The sequence below is a fragment of the Colobus angolensis genome, unplaced genomic scaffold (genome assembly GCF_000951035.1).
Source record: "Colobus angolensis palliatus isolate OR3802 unplaced genomic scaffold, Cang.pa_1.0 Scaffold214, whole genome shotgun sequence".
Classification (NCBI taxonomy): Eukaryota; Metazoa; Chordata; class Mammalia; order Primates; family Cercopithecidae; genus Colobus; species Colobus angolensis.
In genome coordinates, this window is record NW_012115311.1 from 516,176 (window position 1) to 535,742 (window position 19,567).

Sequence of the window (19,567 nt, forward strand, 5' to 3'; positions counted from 1 at the left end):
ATGACTTCTTGGAACATCCTAATGTGTTGGTTTAATGGAAAATGACTTTTAATCATTTGAGGAAATCGCATATTCCATCTTAATTATATGCTCATTAAAATATACTACTAATTAAAGTAACAAAAGCAAATAACATATTTTTAACATATCTAAAGCATTGATAATTTTTTCCAGTATCTATAGTCATTTTTCTCTCACTAGTTTTTTATTTCAGTGTTTTTCTCTTTTAACTTTCTGTGTGAATCACATGTTATACCTGCCATGGAAAGAACATCTGGAAGAGCAGCTGTGTGCACAGCCCAGAGCCAGCTGCCCACAATAATTCATTCAGTTAGAGCTGCACTGTCCAACGGAAATATAATGAAAGCCATACATGTAATTGTATCTTTCTTAGTAGACACATTAAAATATTGTTTTAAGGTGAAATTAATTTTAATAATATCTTTTATTTAACCCAATATGTGCAAAATATTATTTTGACATGTAGTCAATAAAAATTTTTAATGAAATAGTTTACATTCCTTTTTTTTCCCTAAGTCTCTGAAATTCAGTATGTATTTTACACTTAAAGCACATCTCCATTTGGACTTGCCACATTTCAAGTGTCATATGATTTAGAGTCTGTTTCATTGTCAGTATGTCCTGAGTTTCTCTTGAGATTAACTACTGCTTTTTTTGGCGTATGTATAAAATCCAAGGGAACAACCCATCTGGACTTCAGTTTTTTTGCTAGTTGCTAAGATTTAGCATTCTGCTAGATATCAGGAATTTTTCATTTGATAGCTAATTTCAAATAATAGAAAATACAATAAAGCTGTATGTAACTTCAGGGCCAAAATGAATACATCACTTTTGCTCTCACATATTTTTCTTCAAAGTTTCATATTATTTGCATTTGTAAAACAGTACTGCCAAGCTTTCATATGTGGCTGTTACAAGTTTAGGCTGCACTCTACTGTAATTCTATGTGTTCATTTAAAACTTTGTTATTATTTATAAGGAAAACATTCTTTAAGTGAAGAAAAGAGTTTAGACCTAGTGTGCAAATTGTAGTAAATGTGTGATTTCTTCAGTAATTCTTTTTTTTAATAAATTAAAGAAATCGCCTGTAAATGTAAAGTTTTGCCGTGAAGAGTTAAATAGTGACAGCTAGTAGGTACAATGCTCAATAGAATCATACAGCTTGGGTGTTCTTGGCAGAATTTCAAACATCATAGTTACAAATGGAAAATTTCATTATTCTTGAATTGCTCCTTACTCCATTATCTGTAACTACTAAGTTTTTTCCTGCAGCAAGTATTTATTGATAGAGTGTCATGTATTATATCAAATGCTACCTTCTTTGAGCCCTTCTGGGAGTCCTGTAAAGTAGCTCGGAAACATATGGTCCCATCCCACTGTTGTTCTCATATGAACATTTTCTGAGTCTTCCGTGTCCAAGAGTGGCCGCCCTTGTCACTCTGTGTTTAGTATCAACTAAGGCAGATTGAAAAAAGGTCAAATTAGTCTTGATTTATCTTTCAGAATATTATAAGAATTTACCTAATATATAATGGTTTTGTGTTTTTCCAAAATCTGCAATGATAGCTTATTATGTTTTTCTTATCAGGCCATCTCTTTAGACTATTTATTTCATATAGAAAATATCAGATGCATTTTGTAAGCCAACACTAATAATTGGAATTTATAATCTGTTATCACTTTTGTATAAGAGCTATACTCATATAAAGGAGATATGCAGTTGACTCTTATAGACAAATTTGCATTCCTAGAAATTACTGTACATACATATATATACACACATATATACAAATGTCAGAAATATATAATAAAGGAAATATGTGTGAAATATATAATAAATCTATACATTCCTTGTTATAGATTCATGTAACTTTCTAAGTCAGAAAAGGCAAAATATCACATACAAATGCAGTCAAAATGCATAAACAAGACATTGGTTTCAGCACTGACATTAGGCCTCTAAGGAGTGAGTCCAGTACTGCGGACATGTGAGGTGTGAACTGGTATAGAGTTCCTTTCTTCCTGACAGTGGAAGTTAGTATCGTCCACAAATACTGGAAAATGCAGAGAACTAGTAAATTACTGTGTATTTTTCTCCTTACAGATGGTTCTGTTGATATCTTGTCTTTTAATGTGCTCATTATTAGAGTTCTTAGATCAGGCTGTTACAGCAGAATACTATAGAGTGGGTAGCTTAAGTGACAAATATTTATTTTCAGTCTGGAGGCTGGGAAAGCCAAAATAAAGGGGCCAGCCAATTCAGTTCCTAATGAAGGCTGTATTACAGAGGGCTAACTTCTTTCTGTATCCTAACATGAGTTGGGGGAAAGGAAACAGAGAGAGACCACACGCAAGTGCGAGCTTTCTGGTCTCTTCTCATAAGGGCCCTAATCTCATTCTATAATAGGGCCTCTACCCTCATGACTTCATCTAAGCCTAATTACCTCCCGAAGTACCCACCTCCTCATACTATCATATTGGGGGTTAGGGCTTCAACATACGAATTTGGGGGATACAAGCATTTAGTCCATAGCAAATTCTTTATAGCAAGTTTAGAGATCCTAATCAGTTTAAACCAGCTTTGTTTCCTGGCCTACCAATTGGTTATATACTGTGATCACTTATAAAAAATCTTTCTTAAAATAGTCTTTCTGGTTTTTTTTTTATATTCATGATTGTCCTGCCTCATGTTTGTTTACGAACCCTGGGCATATTTGTTTAAGAACTTTTTCTCATAGCATATCCTCATAACCTTCCTATGCAGTAACATAGGTAAGAGCAGGTATAAAAGAATGAGTAGTGTAAGCATACTTTTTCAACAGTAAAGAACATTACAATGTGCAGTGTTATGCCTTCTGCTTTATTTTTATGGTCTCTTAGCTTCACTTGGATTCCTTTTTCCAGATCAGAATCTCTCTCGCCATATACCACATGGCTGTCTACCATTTCTGACACAGATGCACTGCTAGCAGAGTGGGACAAAAGCGGTGTTGTTACTGTTGATATGGGAGGTCACATCAGGCTTTGGGAAACTGGACTTGAACGTCTGCAGCGATCTCTCATGGAATGGAGAAACATGATTGGACAAGATGACAGAAATATGCAGGTACCATTTGAATTCACCTTATCTCTTAGAGGTGCACATTCAAGTATAAATTTAGTGCCAGATGCCACAGTCATGAAAATTTCTGGGCCAGTGACTCAAAAATAGTTGCTTAAAAACTGAAAGAATTTTTAGTTTCAAAATAAAAGGACAAATTTCTCCATCTAAATGATGAAAAAGTAAAAATGTGCCTCTTTTTCCTGTCAGTGCTTAAACATGCAGGTTACTGACATCACAATATATGAATACAATCAGCAGCTTTTATTTTCTTAGCCTTAAGCAGTAACCAGTTTCCAGCAGCACCTTTGCATCTGTTCTCACTTTTACCATCTTCAGTGTCAGCATCTCTACATGCTACCTAGGAAACAGCAACATTTAGTAACTAGAATGCAGCAGGTTATTACAAGACCAGAACCTCTAAACTGGAGAAGGGGAGCAAAAATATGCATCCAATAGAATGTTTTTTACCAACTTCCTTATTTCCAGGTAATGCAAATTTACTAGTCAACAATAAGTAGACCCAACCCTTCACTGGAGAAAAATATGAGAATAGGCCACCAGAATGAAAAGAAACCTGACAACTCCAGAAATGACTCAGCCATCATCTAATCAATCTAGTTCCTGTCTGGAACTAATTTGAAGAATGAGGAAGGCTATATACCCATATGTACTAAAGCATATAATAAAAGGATTTATTTACTATTAATTTATATTAATCTTCAGAACAGAACCTCTCCTGTTTACATTACTTGCTTACCCAACAAAAAGAAAAATAGGTTCCTACCAGTCAGGTTGTTCTGCAAAGAGCTGATTAGCAAAATAAGAAATTTCTGCAGACTATTTCATTAATACCTGATTAACAATTCCTATTTTATGTGATTATTTTTGTGATTTTCTTTAAATAGAAATAGATATGTTTGTGAATGAATAATAATTCTCTTAGATTCTTAAAAGCTTATAGGAACATTTTGAAAACCTCAAACCAAAGTAGAACTGAAATCTTTTTGAAGGGGTATAAATGTATTAATTTAATTAAGCTAAAACAAATGTCTGACTCTAAAATAAACATGTGATTAAGTGCGTGCCATGGACTGATTACAGCAATAGACTGAATGTTGGTTACTACTCATAACAATATTTAGAAAACCAATTAATTATGGCCTGTTTCATTTATTATTCTAAACATTAGTTTCTTCTCTTTTCGAATTAAGCTCCTGTTCTCATTACAGTCATTGGTGCCTAATAGTAAATACTATTGTGTTTGAATTTCTATATTTTATACGTGGTAGAGATCAAAGGTCGTGTTTTCTATCTGGTCAAGATTAAGTTTATTTTTCACAATAGAACTTTAAAAAGGACTTTTACTGATCATTTAATAATTGTTCTTGACTGCTACAAAAATGAATTTGTATTTGTTTTTTAATCATGTAGGCCTTCTCTTCCATTTACTTCTCTGGCTATATATACATCTTTGTACTCCTAGCTTGTAGCACAATGATTAGTGCAATAAGCAATTAATATGTTTGTTTATGCTCACACTCCTGTATACTAAAATGTGCTGGTAATTGAAACTGTTTGATAACAAATGGATTTTTTTTCTTTTAAACTGTCACATATTGTTTTTATGTAACTGAATAAATATTTATTGAATGAGTATATATAGTTATTAAGTAAGTTAGAAATGAACAGAATTATGGTATCTAACATCTCAAGAATAATCAAAATATTCAGCTACATCACACAGTGCAATATCTGAACTTTCCCTAAACCGAGCGTTTTCCAGGACATGTGTAACTTTATGTCTCCAGTTTAAAGTTCAGCTATAAGCCGGGCATGGTGGCACATGCCTGTAATCCCAGCTACTTGGGAGGCTGACGCACAAGAATTGCTTGAACCCAGGAGGCGAAGGTTGCAGGAGTTGAGATTGAGCCACTGCATCCCAACCTGGGCAACAAAACAAGACCCTGTCTCTAAAAAAAATAAAATAAAGCTCAGCTATTACAGAAATAAGACATATTTAGTAATAAAGTTATATAATTCAGAATTGAATGATAGTTTCATTTGGAAAATTTGAATAGATGTTATCTAACATTCTCCTTTGATCCCTAAGTTCCGTTGATCCATTTTGGTTGATATTAAAAATGCACACTTATATACATACTCAAACATGAGTCTGTATTCTTGTGTTTAAACAGACAAGACTAATTGTCTTAATAATCCATCATTGTTTTAATTTTTTGTCATATCTCTCCTCTTCCCTGCTTGGTAAATAATGAGACAGCTTATTTAATTGCTCTTATGTGGACCAGCTCATCTTATTACTTACAAGTAGTTTACACAACCAAGCCTAAATAGAAGTCATTCCAGGGGCAACAGTAATAACAAGCAAATATTTGTCTTTTACAGTTCCCTTTCTGTTTGATCTTTCGAGCTATTCTTCATTTATATACTCTTTATTCAGCACAGATCTGCTCCTAACTTCAGAGCTTGGAAAATGCCTTTCATAGAAGTATTGAAAAAAGAGAATAGGTTCTCCATACCCTGCTTACTTATGACTTGCTGGCTGCAAGCAGCTTCCCCATCACTGACAGAGTAACCTGATCTCCATCTAGTGGCCAAATGGGCTTACTTTTTACATCATGGAAGTTAACAGGCCTGCTGGCATGAAAGGCTTATACACTCTTGTCTCATATGGTTCCTGTTGAGCAAGATAGGCGCCTTTAGGTCAGCAGTGAGGACAGGGCAAATAACCTGCCATGCCATCCACCACGTAAGAGCCCCATGCCTCCTGATTCCTCTGCATCGTATCAAAGGAACTGTCCATATTGAGATAAACAGTATATTAATAGTTACATGCTTTATCACTACTCTGTCTTTGCTACATTTCAGCCTTCTGGAGTTATTAGCTTTGCCATTGTTGATTTGAGTTTTCGTTTTTGTTTAATGAATTCATTGGTATTTTTATTTGAGTACAGCTTACAAGATAGTATTTTTTGAGCTCTGCGTATAAAAAAATGTGTTCATTAATTTTACATGTTTTGATAGGAACATGTGTTTTTCCTATAATAAATAACCATAACAACAAATCGAAAGGATTATTATAAATGTAGTTTTAAGAGCCCATTATTAAGAATCTATATTTATTACTTTTAGATTTCATATTTTCAGAAACATGGGTTAATTATAAGTCAAAATTCTTCTGGCTATATTTAAAGTATATTATTCATACTTTTACTTAGTTACATTTGTATTTCTTCCAAGAAAGCTGTTAAAGCTATACCACGGTTTTCCTCAGAAATCAAATCATCTTCTCTTGATGATTATTTCTGTGGGAGCAAAAAGGCTTAAAAGGTTATAGCTTTCAAATGTTATTTTCTAATTAGAAGAAATCACGAAGTAAATCTTCTGTATATTGCTGGTAGGATCTCTCTGCCTTTGACTAGTACTTAAGGAAGTACTATTCAAACTATATTCTTTAATAATGGATGCAATCTTCTGAAACACAGTGTGAGACTGGAACTTTTTCATCATTATAGTGGAGACATTGCCTGCTACACAGTAAGCACACACTCAACATTTGAAAATAAAAAGGAGTGAGGAATAGAAAGAAATACATGGAAAAGATAATTTATGTTAAGCACCATTAGTCTATTCCCCCTTTTAGAGAGAATGTTCTAGGACTATGAATAAATGCAGTTTGATGTACTTAGGTAACTAAGCTTGGCCTTTTCTGTAACCTCTAGTCCAGCAGTTTTGATTTTTGAAGATCTCAGTAAAATATTAAGTTCTACTTTCAGTTTTAGAAACCACTGGATTATTTAACTGGCTGTCTGTTAGTAAATTTACAGGCTAGGTTATCTTCAGATCCTCTATGGGATTATGAAGTCCTTTATTCTTTTTAAGGAGCCTAATTTCTCTTATATGTCATTCTTTACTTTGATCAATAACTCTGAAAAAATAGTCTGATTCAGTGGATCATTGTTACAGAACAATCCATATTTTGTAGGATTGTTATATGTACGTATGTCTTTGGGAATCTTTCATGGCCCAGAAAGGCAATGCTTTTCTGAACTTTTATAATTTCCCACCATCCATGTCTCCTCGCCACGTGTCAGTAGAGCTGGCTTTCAGCAAGATGATCCAGCTATTTCCCTATATGGTAACACTTGGGCATTGCCTGTAATGATTTTTTTATTGTTTATGCCTATTAGAGAAGTACCAGCCATGGAAATTCATTTTGAATCTTTAAGGTTTTTCAGGAGTACCTAGTGAAAATGCCAGATCCCCCTGAGAAGTGCAATACCCGGTGGCGTGCTAGTAAACCAGTTCTCATGGAGACTGGGGGGTTGTTAAGTTTGCCAATTTCCATGGTGCAAACACCCCCACCATGATTTCAAGCTACCAAAGGTTAACAGTCAGCTTGAAAAATTCCTAAATACTCAGCAATTATCTCTCATAGGCTGGTATAGTTTAGCTGTATCATGCCACTTGCTTATTTAGGGCTTTATCATCTAACTCCCCAAGGAGAATGATAGCAGTCACCTAACAGCAAGGCTTTCAGAAATGAGGCAATGAGATGGTGATAGGGACAGAGAGCAATGAGAAAAAAGGGAGAAAGGTACAGAGAACACAGATAAGATAGTATCATGTTAGCTCAGGAAATGTGGAAGCCTACAGTTATCCCAGTCACAAATTGGCCATACTCTTCTTGAACCAGAAATTTGGTTTGAGTAAAGAATTGAAGAAAAATCTGCCCTGAAGTAGGATAACACTCCTGGGTTCATGCATATGGGCCTCCTTTCTTATACAGATGGTATTTCAAAGAGAAATTGCAAGTTGATTTTTACATTCCTCTAGAAGAAAAGCTTCCATTGGATCACAACATTATCAGTAATTGCTAAATACAATTAAAATTAAATCAGCAGTCACCTCCCTAAAGCAAGCAAATCAACAAGTTCATGATTTTAGGGAGGCCGTGAGGTTTCATTAACTTTTTATGCATCTCCAATAAGAATGATACTCCTATAAATTATGAAACTTACATTATAGAATGTTAAACTAATATTTAAAATAGAAATATTATCCTACTTTCCCTCTTTAGAAAAGGTCTAACCTTAAAAAATTCCTTTTCAAATCATCAGCAGGACTATTTCAACCTCCTTCTCTCAAGACAGGCCATAGGATAAATAAGTTACCATATCCCTGGTGCGTATTGTTCAGCAATATGATCAGCCAGTCAAGAGGTAATTTTAGCAATATTTATTTAAAGTATAAAGAAAAATTAATTCTGCAGTATACTGGCTATAAACTTGAATGTCAAATGCAATTAATAGGTTGACAGTCGATGACTCTGGAACTGTTACAGTTCTGAGCTCATTAGGTATACACTTAAATGTAAGTGTATATACAGTCACAATGGCTGTAGAAATAAAAGCTTGCTATTATATTTATGATTTTATTCATAAGCAGTATGACTTACCGTTTAAGAGCATGAAATTTGTAGTGTTCAAACCTAGATTAAAATCCTGGTTCAACTTTGTCGGTGATCTCTGGCAAATTACTTATTCTTTCAAAGCATCACTTTCTAATCATAATATAAAAATAATTGAACCTTAACAAAGTTGTTGTAGGAATGAAATACAGTAATGCCTGGTACAGAGTAAATACTCAGTAAACAATGAAAAATAGAAACTTAGAATTTAAGTTAATATTGGGCTACAGAATTCCTCAATGCTTTATGGAGACAAAGCCAAATTTAAATGAAACAGTATTACTCAAATACCTAATATTAACTTATGATCCAAAGAGTTACATAATTCATCATCTATACTAGTGTTAAAATGTAAGCTTTGTTTATAATCCTGTTTGGAAAAAAATTTTGTCAGATCCAAAAAAGGAATTGTAAAAATGGTCTTTGCCTAAACCTGTCAGCTTGAAGAAAAGCAGGAAATCAATGATAGGACGATTGTCAACAGAGGATTATGGCGTTTAGCCTTATTTAAAAGACAAATTAGAACAAGACCAAAAAACATGCAGCAAAGTATACATCATTTACTCTGAGTCCTGAGAACAGTAGAAAACAGGAAAAAACAAAACAAAACAACAACAAGAACAACAAACAGGGCAAATTTTAATCCTGTCTTTTTAAGCTTTTCATAGCTTTTTCCTCCTCCTATTTTAAGCTTTTGTTAGCAACAGGACTTGAAGATACTGTGTAGTTCTGAAGGTTGTAGTGTAGGGTGGCACTGAAATTTGGAAGATTAGTTGAAAGTCTGTCTAGGACTTTGAGACATCCAGATTTTTTCCTCTATCCTATGTTTCTAGGCAGCTGGCTCTCCTCCACCCTTACAAAGGCACCAGTTAGGACGGGAGGGAAACCATACAGCTAACAAGAAGGTAAAGTGAAAGTCTGCTTTTTTTACTTAGACTCAAGGAAGGTAGTAGCATCTATATTTAAGAATTTCACTGAACTAAAGAACCAGATATACAGTATAACAAATGGAACACACACACACACACCAAAGCATGTCCACTTGAAATTGTAGAACCCCATGGATAAAGAAATAAGGCTGACAACTTCTAATTTTGAAAGAAGTAGGGAACAGGTCATATAAAAGTGGCAGAAATCCTAATGGCACTGGATTTCTCCGAAGCAGCATTGGAAACTAAAGAGAAAATCAAAGAGGGAAAATGATTTCCAGCTAGAATTTATATCCAGCCAAGCTATTAATCAAGTAGACTAAAACCATTATTAAATGTGCAAATCTCAAAAACAGTACATTCTTTCTCAAAAAGCTGTTGCATGATGTGCTGTCACTAAAAAAAGGGAGTAAACCAAGAAAGTGGAAGACATGGGTGGAAAGAGTGGCAAAGGTACTCCCCAGTTGAGCAAAATCATCTAACACAAAAGGCTATTTGGTAATAAAGTGCTGAATAGCTCATGTAACTTACTGAATACATTATGTCTAGATTCTGACATGATATATTCAGTAAGGTGCATGAGCTATTCAGCACTTCATTGTCATTACTATACAGGCAGTCCCCGATTTAATGATGGTTCAGTTTAACAATTTTCCTACTTTACGATGTAGGAAAATTGTTAAATTGAACCATCGTAAGTCGGGGACTGTATAGTCACGATAAAGTAAACAATATTGATTTGCTTCTGATAGCACTTTATTAGGGGGAATGAGGGGAGAAAAAAAATGAGTGATGTGTGTTTGAGGTGGGAGAGGTAAAATAATCCTTACCTTTCATAATAGGAAGTCAACAGGCAATGTCTGAAATTGAACAATAAAGCGACATAAGAATATTACTTAGAAATATGGAGGTAAATGGTAGAAGATGTAGTAAGCAGAGTTGAAGTTACCTTTAACCTCTTAATTGCTTGAGGGGGAGACTGTGTCACAAGGGTGCCATTTTTTGTTACACATCTTATAGTTCTATTTGACTTATTAAACCATGTATGCTTATTACTTTGATAAGAATTAAAAATTACTTCAAAATAATAACAAGTAGGAATTTACCAGGTGGAAAAGAGGAATGAGGGTGGGCATGAAATAATTCATCAGAAGTAGAGATTAAATTTAACTCATCTTTGGATCCTTGAAACTTAAAACAGTACTTTTTTTTTAATGGAACTGAATAAGCTGGTTAATTTTCTTTCTTTGACTTTAAAATGACTCAAGGATTCCAGTTCTGAATACAATGGAGCAAACACTCACTTTGTCTCTCCCACTGAATGCAGCTATAAAACCTGGACAGAATGCATAAGCAACTATTCAAAGTCCCTGAAAAATAAATGATAGCATATGAATTGAGGAAGAAGACTAGAATTTGAACTACCTAAATGGTAATCAGCTATGAGTTTCTCACTTTTCCTCCAGAGTCTTCTGGTTTTGATTCAAGGCAGCTTGGAAATTGAAGTGGTACTCTCAGAAAACTAGGAATAGAAGGAAATTTTCTCAACCCAATAAAGGGCATCTGTAAAATCCCCACAGCTGGCACCACATTTTAATGATAAGAGACTGAACGCTTTCCCTGTAACATTGGGAATAAGGCAAAGATGACCATGCTCACCATTCCTATTCAACATCAATAAGAAAAGAAGCAATAAGAAAAGAAAAATAAATAAAAGACATCCAGATTGGGAAGGAAGAAATAAAACTGTCCCTATTTGCAAACAACATAATTGCCTACCTAGAAAATCCCACAGAATCTATTTTTTAAAAAAGGACAAAACAAGCAAAAGAAACTACTCTTAGAACTAATAAATGAGTTTATCAAAGCCAAAAAGCAATCACATTTCTATATACTAACAATTGATAACTAACAACTAAAATTTTAAAATGCATGTACCATTTACAAACTATTTTCTCTAAAAATGAAATATTTAGGTATAAATCAGTAAGACTTGTGCAGGATATGTGTGCTGAATACTGTAAAACATTAATGAAAGAAATCAAAGACCTAAATAAATGGAGAGATATACAGAGTTCATGGATTAGAAAACTCAACATAATAATGATGTCAGTTCTCTCCAAATTGGCCTACAGATTTAACACAATTCCAATCCAATCTCTGCAGGATTTTGTTTATAGCTATAAATAAGACAACTCTAAAATGTATATGGGAAAATAAATGAACTAAATGAACCAAAATAATTTTTTAAAAGAGGAATAAGTTTAGAGAACTCATACTACCTAATTTTAAGATTTACTCTAAAACTACAATAATCAAGACAGTGCAATGTTCGCAAAAAAATTAAATCAATAAAACAGAATAGACTGTCCAAAATTAGACCCACGGACATATTGCCAATAGTTTTCAACAAAGATGTCAAAACAGTTTAATGGAGAAAGGATAGTCAACAAATAGTGCTTTGACAATTGGACATCCATATGCAAAACAAGCACATGTTTAAAACCTTGCTGATTTTTCGGCCGGGCGCGGTGGCTCAAGCCTGTAATCCCAGCACTTTGGGAGGCTGAGACGGGCGGATCACGAGGTCAGGAGATCGAGACCATCCTGGCTAACACGGTGAAACCCCGTCTCTACTAAAAATACAAAAACTAGCCGGGCGAGGTGGCGGGCGCCTGTAGTCCCAGCTACTCGGGAGGCTGAGGCAGGAAAATGGCGTAAACCCGGGAGGCGGAGCTTGCAGTGAGCTGAGATCAGGCCACTGCACTCCAGTCCGGTTGACAGAGCGAGACTCCGCCTCAAAAGAAAGAAAAAAAAAAAAACCTTGCTGATTTTTCAATATGCAAATAAAATTACACAATAGTTGCAAACCCAGGGATAATGATAGTATACAATAGTAATAATAGTATACAATGCCATGTATACAATAATAATAGTATCCAATGCCATGCCATCATTCATTGTTGTAATTACATACAGACTGTGAAGCTAATTCTTAAAATAATTTTAAATGAATACTTTAAAACTTCTAAGGTCAAGAAAGCTAATTTGATCAGAGTGTTAAAAAAAAAAAAAGTCTCAATCTATGGTATCATTTTTGGAGTAAGAAAATGTTCCAGGTATGTTATTTGCAGATGGATAAAGTAAGGCCCAGAGAGGTTACATAACTTGCCCAAGATCACACAGCTGGTAAGTGGCAGAGTTAGTAGTTCTACAATTTGTGCTCTTTATCCACCATGCCCTACAGCCCAGGCAGCGTTACCAACTTTCACTACCTAGTCAGATATCCAGAGTGTCCAGAATATCTCCCCCTGCCAAAATCTGAAAATGCCAGTGAAGTTAAAAACTTGCCATTTGTCTCTGCATAACTCCATCAAATTATGTTGGTTCCCGTAGAAGTCCATGTTTCTGAGCAACCAAATAATTTTCAGCTCTGTGGCAAGCAGTAAAAAGGATCCTTTTAGATGCTCTTTAATTGATAATAGAAAACTGAATTCTCGGCCGGGCATGGTGGCTTATGCCTGTAATCCCAGCACTTTGGGAGGCCAGGGCAGGCAGATCACAAGGTCAAGAGATCAAGACCATCCTGGCCAATATGGTAAAACCCTGTCTCCTCTAAAAATTCACAAATTAGTTGGACGTGGTGGTGTGCGCCTGTAGTCCCAGCTACTTGGGAGGCTGAGGCAGAAGAATCGCTTGAACCCGGGAGGCAGAGGTTGCAGTGAGCCGGGATCGCTCCACTGCACTCCAGCCTGGCAATAGAGCGAGACTCTGTCCCAAAAAAGAAAAAAGAAAAAAAAAAAAAAAAGCCGAATTCTCAGTGATTCTCATGCCATTTATTTAATCCCTGACACTCTTTCCTTTGATGAATAGATAAAATAAGTTAAAGTGTTGCAAAATTTCTATGTTATTCAGGTGAGCAAGGCAGCAGGATCTGAACTTGGTTTCCAGAAGAGTGAGCCTGCTGTCAGGAAAGGGGTAACAACAAGCACAGTTGCAGCAGGGTGATTTAGTGTGCAGAAGTGAGTTGATTAGGTATCCCATCACCACCCCTAAACAACGTTAAGGCTGTGTAGTGATGAGCTCATCAATCTTTCCTTCCTCAGGACGAATGGGACTCTTGGGAGTCCTCAATCTCTCTTTGGGAAATGAGACATTGAAAGACAGGACCCACACAGGGATACGGCTTCTCCTCGAGAATGTAGTGAAATCACTGTGGAGTGTTTAAAGGAAAGCCGATGCCTCTGGGATTTAAGGAGAATGATCATCTGGCCGGGCACAGTGTCTCATGCCTGTAATCCCAGCACTTTGGGAGGCTGAGGCAGGTGGATCACTTGAGGTCAACAGTTCAAGACCATCCTGGGCAACCTGGTGAAAACCCATCTCTACTAAAAATACAAAAACTAGCCAGGCATGGTGGCATGCACCTGTAATGCCAGCTACTCAGGAGGCTGAGGCACAAGATTCCCTTGAACCTGGGTGGCAGGGTGGCAGTGAGCTGAGATCATGCCACTGAACTCCAGCCTGGGTGACAGTGAGACTCTGTCTCAGAAAAAAATAAAAGAAAGAAAGAAAAAAAAGAACGATCATCGGTTCCATTCACCAGTGAAAATGTAGTAGTGTGATTATGGGAAGGCTAGAGCCCACACTTTTTCCTATATCAGTATCATTTTTTAAAGTTTTTATGATAAAGCAAAAGAACAGGAAAACAGACATCAAAGTGGCATGAAGAAAAGTAGAGAATTGTTCCTTTTTGACAAATAGCTTATGTTAAATCTGTGGTCATTTCATATACTTACTTAACCAAAACTAGTCGTCAGTTTTCTGAACTGCCTTGGTTCAGTAGATTGTTCCTTATCTCTGTAGGACACTTAGCAGTTTCTGAGGTATCTCTTATGAAAGTGTTTCCAGAAGTCACCAACTTGAACGTATTTTTGAATTCTAGTAAAAAGCTTTGTTGTTGTTGTTGTCTACTTAAGTATTTCTATATTTATATTGAGATCAGAATTCTGTAACAGCTGGATAGAGATATCAGTAAGATACTCTATTTGAATAGACCTAGGAGCACAGGCCCTGGGAGTAGATAAACAAGAAAGACTAACACCCTGGGAGTCACTCCAGTTGTGAACACTGTTTTCACTAATCCTATTCTAATGGGAGTTTTAAAAGAAGGAAGAATAATCCCTAAAATGGTAGTAATAGTAATAATAATAGCCAATACTTATATGTGCTGATCATATACCAATGCTGTTCTCAGCGTACAGAGATAAATGGCAGGCCTTTAACTCATTTAATTATTATAAAAACACTATACAATAGATACTGTTATTACCTCAATTTACAGATGAGGAAACCAAAGCACAGAGCTGTTAAGACACCAATGCACCGGGAGGTTAAATAACTTTCTTTGTACTGAACCAATCTGCTTTTAAATGTATCATAACTTACCCATAGCCACGTTCTGACCTACTTCTGACTGGAGAGGTAGGGAAAGAACTACATTTCTGAGTCCCGTTGATTCAAGGTCATGATGGGTGATGTTGTTACTGATGAGCTTTCTCAGAAATTGTTTCAAACCTTGCTCCTGTCCAGTGATCTCTACCCTCAGTTTAAGGAATATGGATTTTTAAAATAATATGAAAGTTTTCCCTCTTGTTCATACATTGACATAATTAAATTTTAATTGAACTTTCATACAAATACTTAAGGAGATACAGACCTAACAAGGGTCAAAATGATTTTCTGGAACAAGTTTCATTTGAAGCTCTGCAGGATTTGCTGGTAGGAAGATGTAGGTATGAGACTAGGCCTTCTCCCATGTAATATTGCTGCTTACTTTCCAGGCAGAGCATAGCCCATATATTTCCTCCACAATCTATAGCCCAAGAACTGAGCCACCAATGCCCTCTGCTTCCATTCAAAAACTACTAAAAGCATTGACTCCCAGAGAGAAAAGTGCACCATTTCTAGGGTGGATGTGTGAAACCCTCAAGCCGTAGGGCAGAGCAGAAGCCTGGCTGGGACATAAAAGCAGCGAATTAGACTGGCTGGTCTGTCCCAAAGGAAGCTAGCATCTCATTCACTTAGAAGTCGCTTTTCTTTTCCAAACTGCTTTTCTTTTCCAAACTGCTCTGTTTCATGATTTCACTTTCACTAGTCAAGTATCAGTCTTATTTCAGCCATGTTTGTGTTCCCTTGAAATAACTGTGACTTTTATATGTGACATTTTTTAAAAAATTGACTTCTCAGTAATTATCTGCCTATGAATAAAGTGAAAACTTTTAAGCACAATCTCAGTGAGAAACCCACCCTAATGAATAGCCTTCTAGCAACCCCAAGCAACAATCAACATTTATAGGTCCAAACATAATTATACATTTGCCATCACAGATACTTTTTTTGGTGCATAAGTTTTCCTATGATGTCATATCTAAATCTAATGGCTATATCATTAGAATTCCAATTTCTTAAAAATTCTTTTGGTCCTCTCCTCCAATATTCTAGTTTGTTTTCACATAATAACAGTTATCATTTTTAATTATTTATTCATTTTTAGAGACAGGATCTCACTCTGCCACTCAGGCTGGAGTTCAGTGGCATGATCTTAGCTCACTAAAACCTATAACTCTCCTGGGCTCAAGTGATCCTCTCCCCTCAGCCTTCTGAGTAGCTGGGACTACATGGGCATGCCACCACACCCGGCCAATTTTTTTTTTCTTTGATAGAGATGAGGTCTCACTATGTTGTCCAGGCTGCTCTCAAACTCCTGGCCCCAAGTGATCTTCCTGCCTTGGCCTCCAAAAGCTCCAGGATTACAGGTGTGAGCCACCACCCCTGGTCAATAACCATGTTTATTCTAGGCCTGGTTACAGCTAGGTCAATGAACCATAATTTCCTAGGGAGATGGTGGTGATCCAAGCTGTAGAATTTCTTTGTGGCATGGGCAGATTGTCATCTATTAAATTACAGAAGTTATGGACCAACAATAGATAGTTGAGTCCCTTGAGAATCGTTTAGCCAGCCAGTTCTAGTGGAGCACTTACTCTTTACCCACCAATGTAGGCCTGATGAGGGGGATACTGAAAGATGAAACATGGTTGTTACCCACAGGGAGCTTACACTGTATAACTGGGAGATGAGACTGATAGTCATGAGACAATAGCAAGGGGCACAAAACAATATATAGCCCAATGTGAAATTGGGAAACTTGGGCCCTGTGCTGTAGTAGTTCAAAGGAGACATGTCTATGCAGATAAAATTCATAAGGAAAGGAGGTGGAGCTTGGTCTGGGCTTTTAAAATTGATTTTTTTTTTTAATAGTTCAAAAGGCGAGGGAAGGGCATTCCAGACATTTTAGAAATCATGACTGCAGGCATAAATGTAAGAATGAGTGTACTGTGTTTCCTTCATAAGAGGAGGAGTTATACCATAGACTTAGCCCACCACAGACTCAAGGATGACCTAGGTACAGACCCCAGAGAAGCAGTGAACAAATATCACAGCCAGTTTAATGCAAGCACAAAGCCCACAGGGCAAATCCAACTTCAACACCAGCTATCCCAAGGAGCTAATGGAGTGGACACCAGAGCAGAGATGACAGTAAAAGCTGAGTCTGGAGCCACAGGAAACACACAGCCTAGCAGATTTGAGAAGACAGTGTGGTTTAATTTCCACATACTCATATCTTGATGACACTGGAGGTTTTTTAAAGCAGTTGAAAGGAAGCTCACCTTCCAGGCAACCCTTTGTCTGTCTTTTTTTTTTTTTTTTTTTTTTATACTTTAAGTTCTAGGGTACATGTGCATAACGTGCAGGTTTGTTACATATGTATACTTGTGCCATGTTGGTGTGCTGCACCCATCAACTCGTCAGCACCCATCAATTCATCATTTATATCATATATAACTCCCCAATGCAATCCCTCCCCCCTCCCCCCTCCCCATGATAGGCCCCAGTGTGTGATGTTCCCCTTCCCGAGTCCAAGTGATGTCATTGTTCAGTTCCCACCTATGAGTGAGAACATGCGGTGTTTGGTTTTCTCTTCTTGTGATAGTTTGCTAAGAATGATGGTTTCCAGCTGCATCCATGTCCCTACAAAGGACGCAAACTCATCCTTTTTTATGGCTGCATAGTATTCCATGGTGTATATGTGCCACATTTTCTTAATCCAGTCTGTCACAGATGGACATTTGGGTCGATTCCAGGTCTTTGCTATTGTGAATAGTGCTGCAAGCATACCCATCCTTTAGCATATCATAGGAGAAGCCTGATTATAGCAAACAGTCTTTTGAGCAGTAGTACAGTAAGGAGTCACATGAATAGGAGAGGCTAGACTGTGTGGAGGCCCAGAGAGGTTTTCAGATTCCCTATGACTGGGAGCTGCTGACGCTCATTGAATAAGAAAAATATAATACTGAAAGCTGTGTTTAGAAGGGTGGACTTGGGAGTGATGTGGTCTGGGAAGGAAGCCTGAGTGAAGCTGGGCAACTGTGAGGCTGAGGTAATGACCCGGTGTGAGATGATGGAGACTGGCTGACTATGGGACATGGAGGCAGACATTATGGATATTTCTAGTTTGGATGTCTGGCAAAAAGGCAGATCACTGAAGGAACCAGGGAAGCTGGAGAGAAGATAAGGTTCAGGCATTGTGAATATGCTGTTTGAGGTAATCGTGATGTGTTAAGAAATTGAAACAAGGAACTAGAGCTTCAAGCTACTGAGAGAGAGATTTATATAATGATCCTGAGCATGAAGGTTTTAGATGAAACCATAAAAATGGCAGATGCCAAGGAAAATGGAGCAATCATGGAAAATGCTCAGGACAAATAGAAACATACATAGTCCAGTATTTCCTTTTTTTCAGACTGGAGTCTCACCATTTTGCCCAGGCTGGCCTCAAACTCCTAGGCTCAAGCAATCCTCTCACCTCAGCCTTCCAAGTAGATGGAACTACAGGTGTGAGTGACTGTGCCCAGCTAAATGTTTCTGAAAGTTTGCTCTCTGAACCCATTTTTCATGCAATTCCATGTTCAAGCTGTTAGGAAACACAGCATAACTTAATAGCCTCTCAGAGATGAAATTACAATTGGTAAATATCTGGCTTTGAGAAGTCTCTCTGAAAAGAAACCTCTTTAACTTTGTTTAACCCAGTAGACCCCAAATCTATTTTGACCTTTAAAAGATACATTAGCAAGTTGCCAGTGTCTATGTTCCTGGTTTTCTTTACTCCAGTAGACCTCTTAGGACAAGACCTTTATGCTCGTTCTAATCCTGACTCATGACATTGCCAGGTTGCATGTCATTTATGACCTCAGAAAATAAATCTGGAATGCTAGGGTTAAGCTGCCACTTAAAAGAGTAACTTTTTCCTGTACCTTTGAAGAGAGGACTTATTATTTCGTGTGATTCCAGATTTATTATGGAATCGAAAAGTATGTAAAATGATGTTTATTAGGAACATAGAATATGACAAAAATTCAGCTCACACTAGCTTAAACTACAAAAGGAAATTTATTGGCTCACAAAACCTTGAAGTCTCAGGGCCTGACGCTCAACACATGTCACAGGACCCAGCCTCTCTCCTCTCGGCTCTGCTTTTCTCTGGGGTGGCTTCATTCTCACACAGTCATTCTCCATCAGGTGGCAAAGGTGATCCTGGTGGCACTGGGTAATACACATGGTTCTCCCAGCTGGCAATCTCAGCCAAAGGGGCATGTGTCTCCCTGTAATTTCGGCAGAAGTCCTCAGGAGTGCTTAAATAGGCTGGTAAGGTCACATGCCCTGAACCCATCACTGTGGCCAAAGGTAGGGGATACTCTGATTGGTCAGACCTGGGCCATGTCTCCACCCCTAGAGTTCAGAATGAGAAGGGACTGAATTAGTCCCACCTGAAACATGAAGTTAGGAAATAAGGATGGGAGGGGGAGCAGCCCAGAAGAAATGCTGGATGAACAACAAACATGACCATGTGGTTTATTTTTTTATTTTTATTTTTTCGTGGTTTTGACAGCAAGAGCCAGCTCC

General features: G+C 37.0%; 1 protein-coding gene across 1 annotated transcript in view; it reads left to right on the forward strand.

The window, feature by feature from the left end:
* VWA8 (von Willebrand factor A domain containing 8) overlaps positions 1-19,567 on the forward strand; it is a 402,889-nt gene that overhangs the window by 292,575 nt on the left and 90,747 nt on the right. Inside the window, exon 37 of the mRNA XM_011943037.1 lies at positions 2,926-3,127. Within this exon, the coding sequence (XP_011798427.1) occupies positions 2,926-3,127 (202 nt within the window). The remainder of the gene's footprint in view (positions 1-2,925; positions 3,128-19,567) is intronic.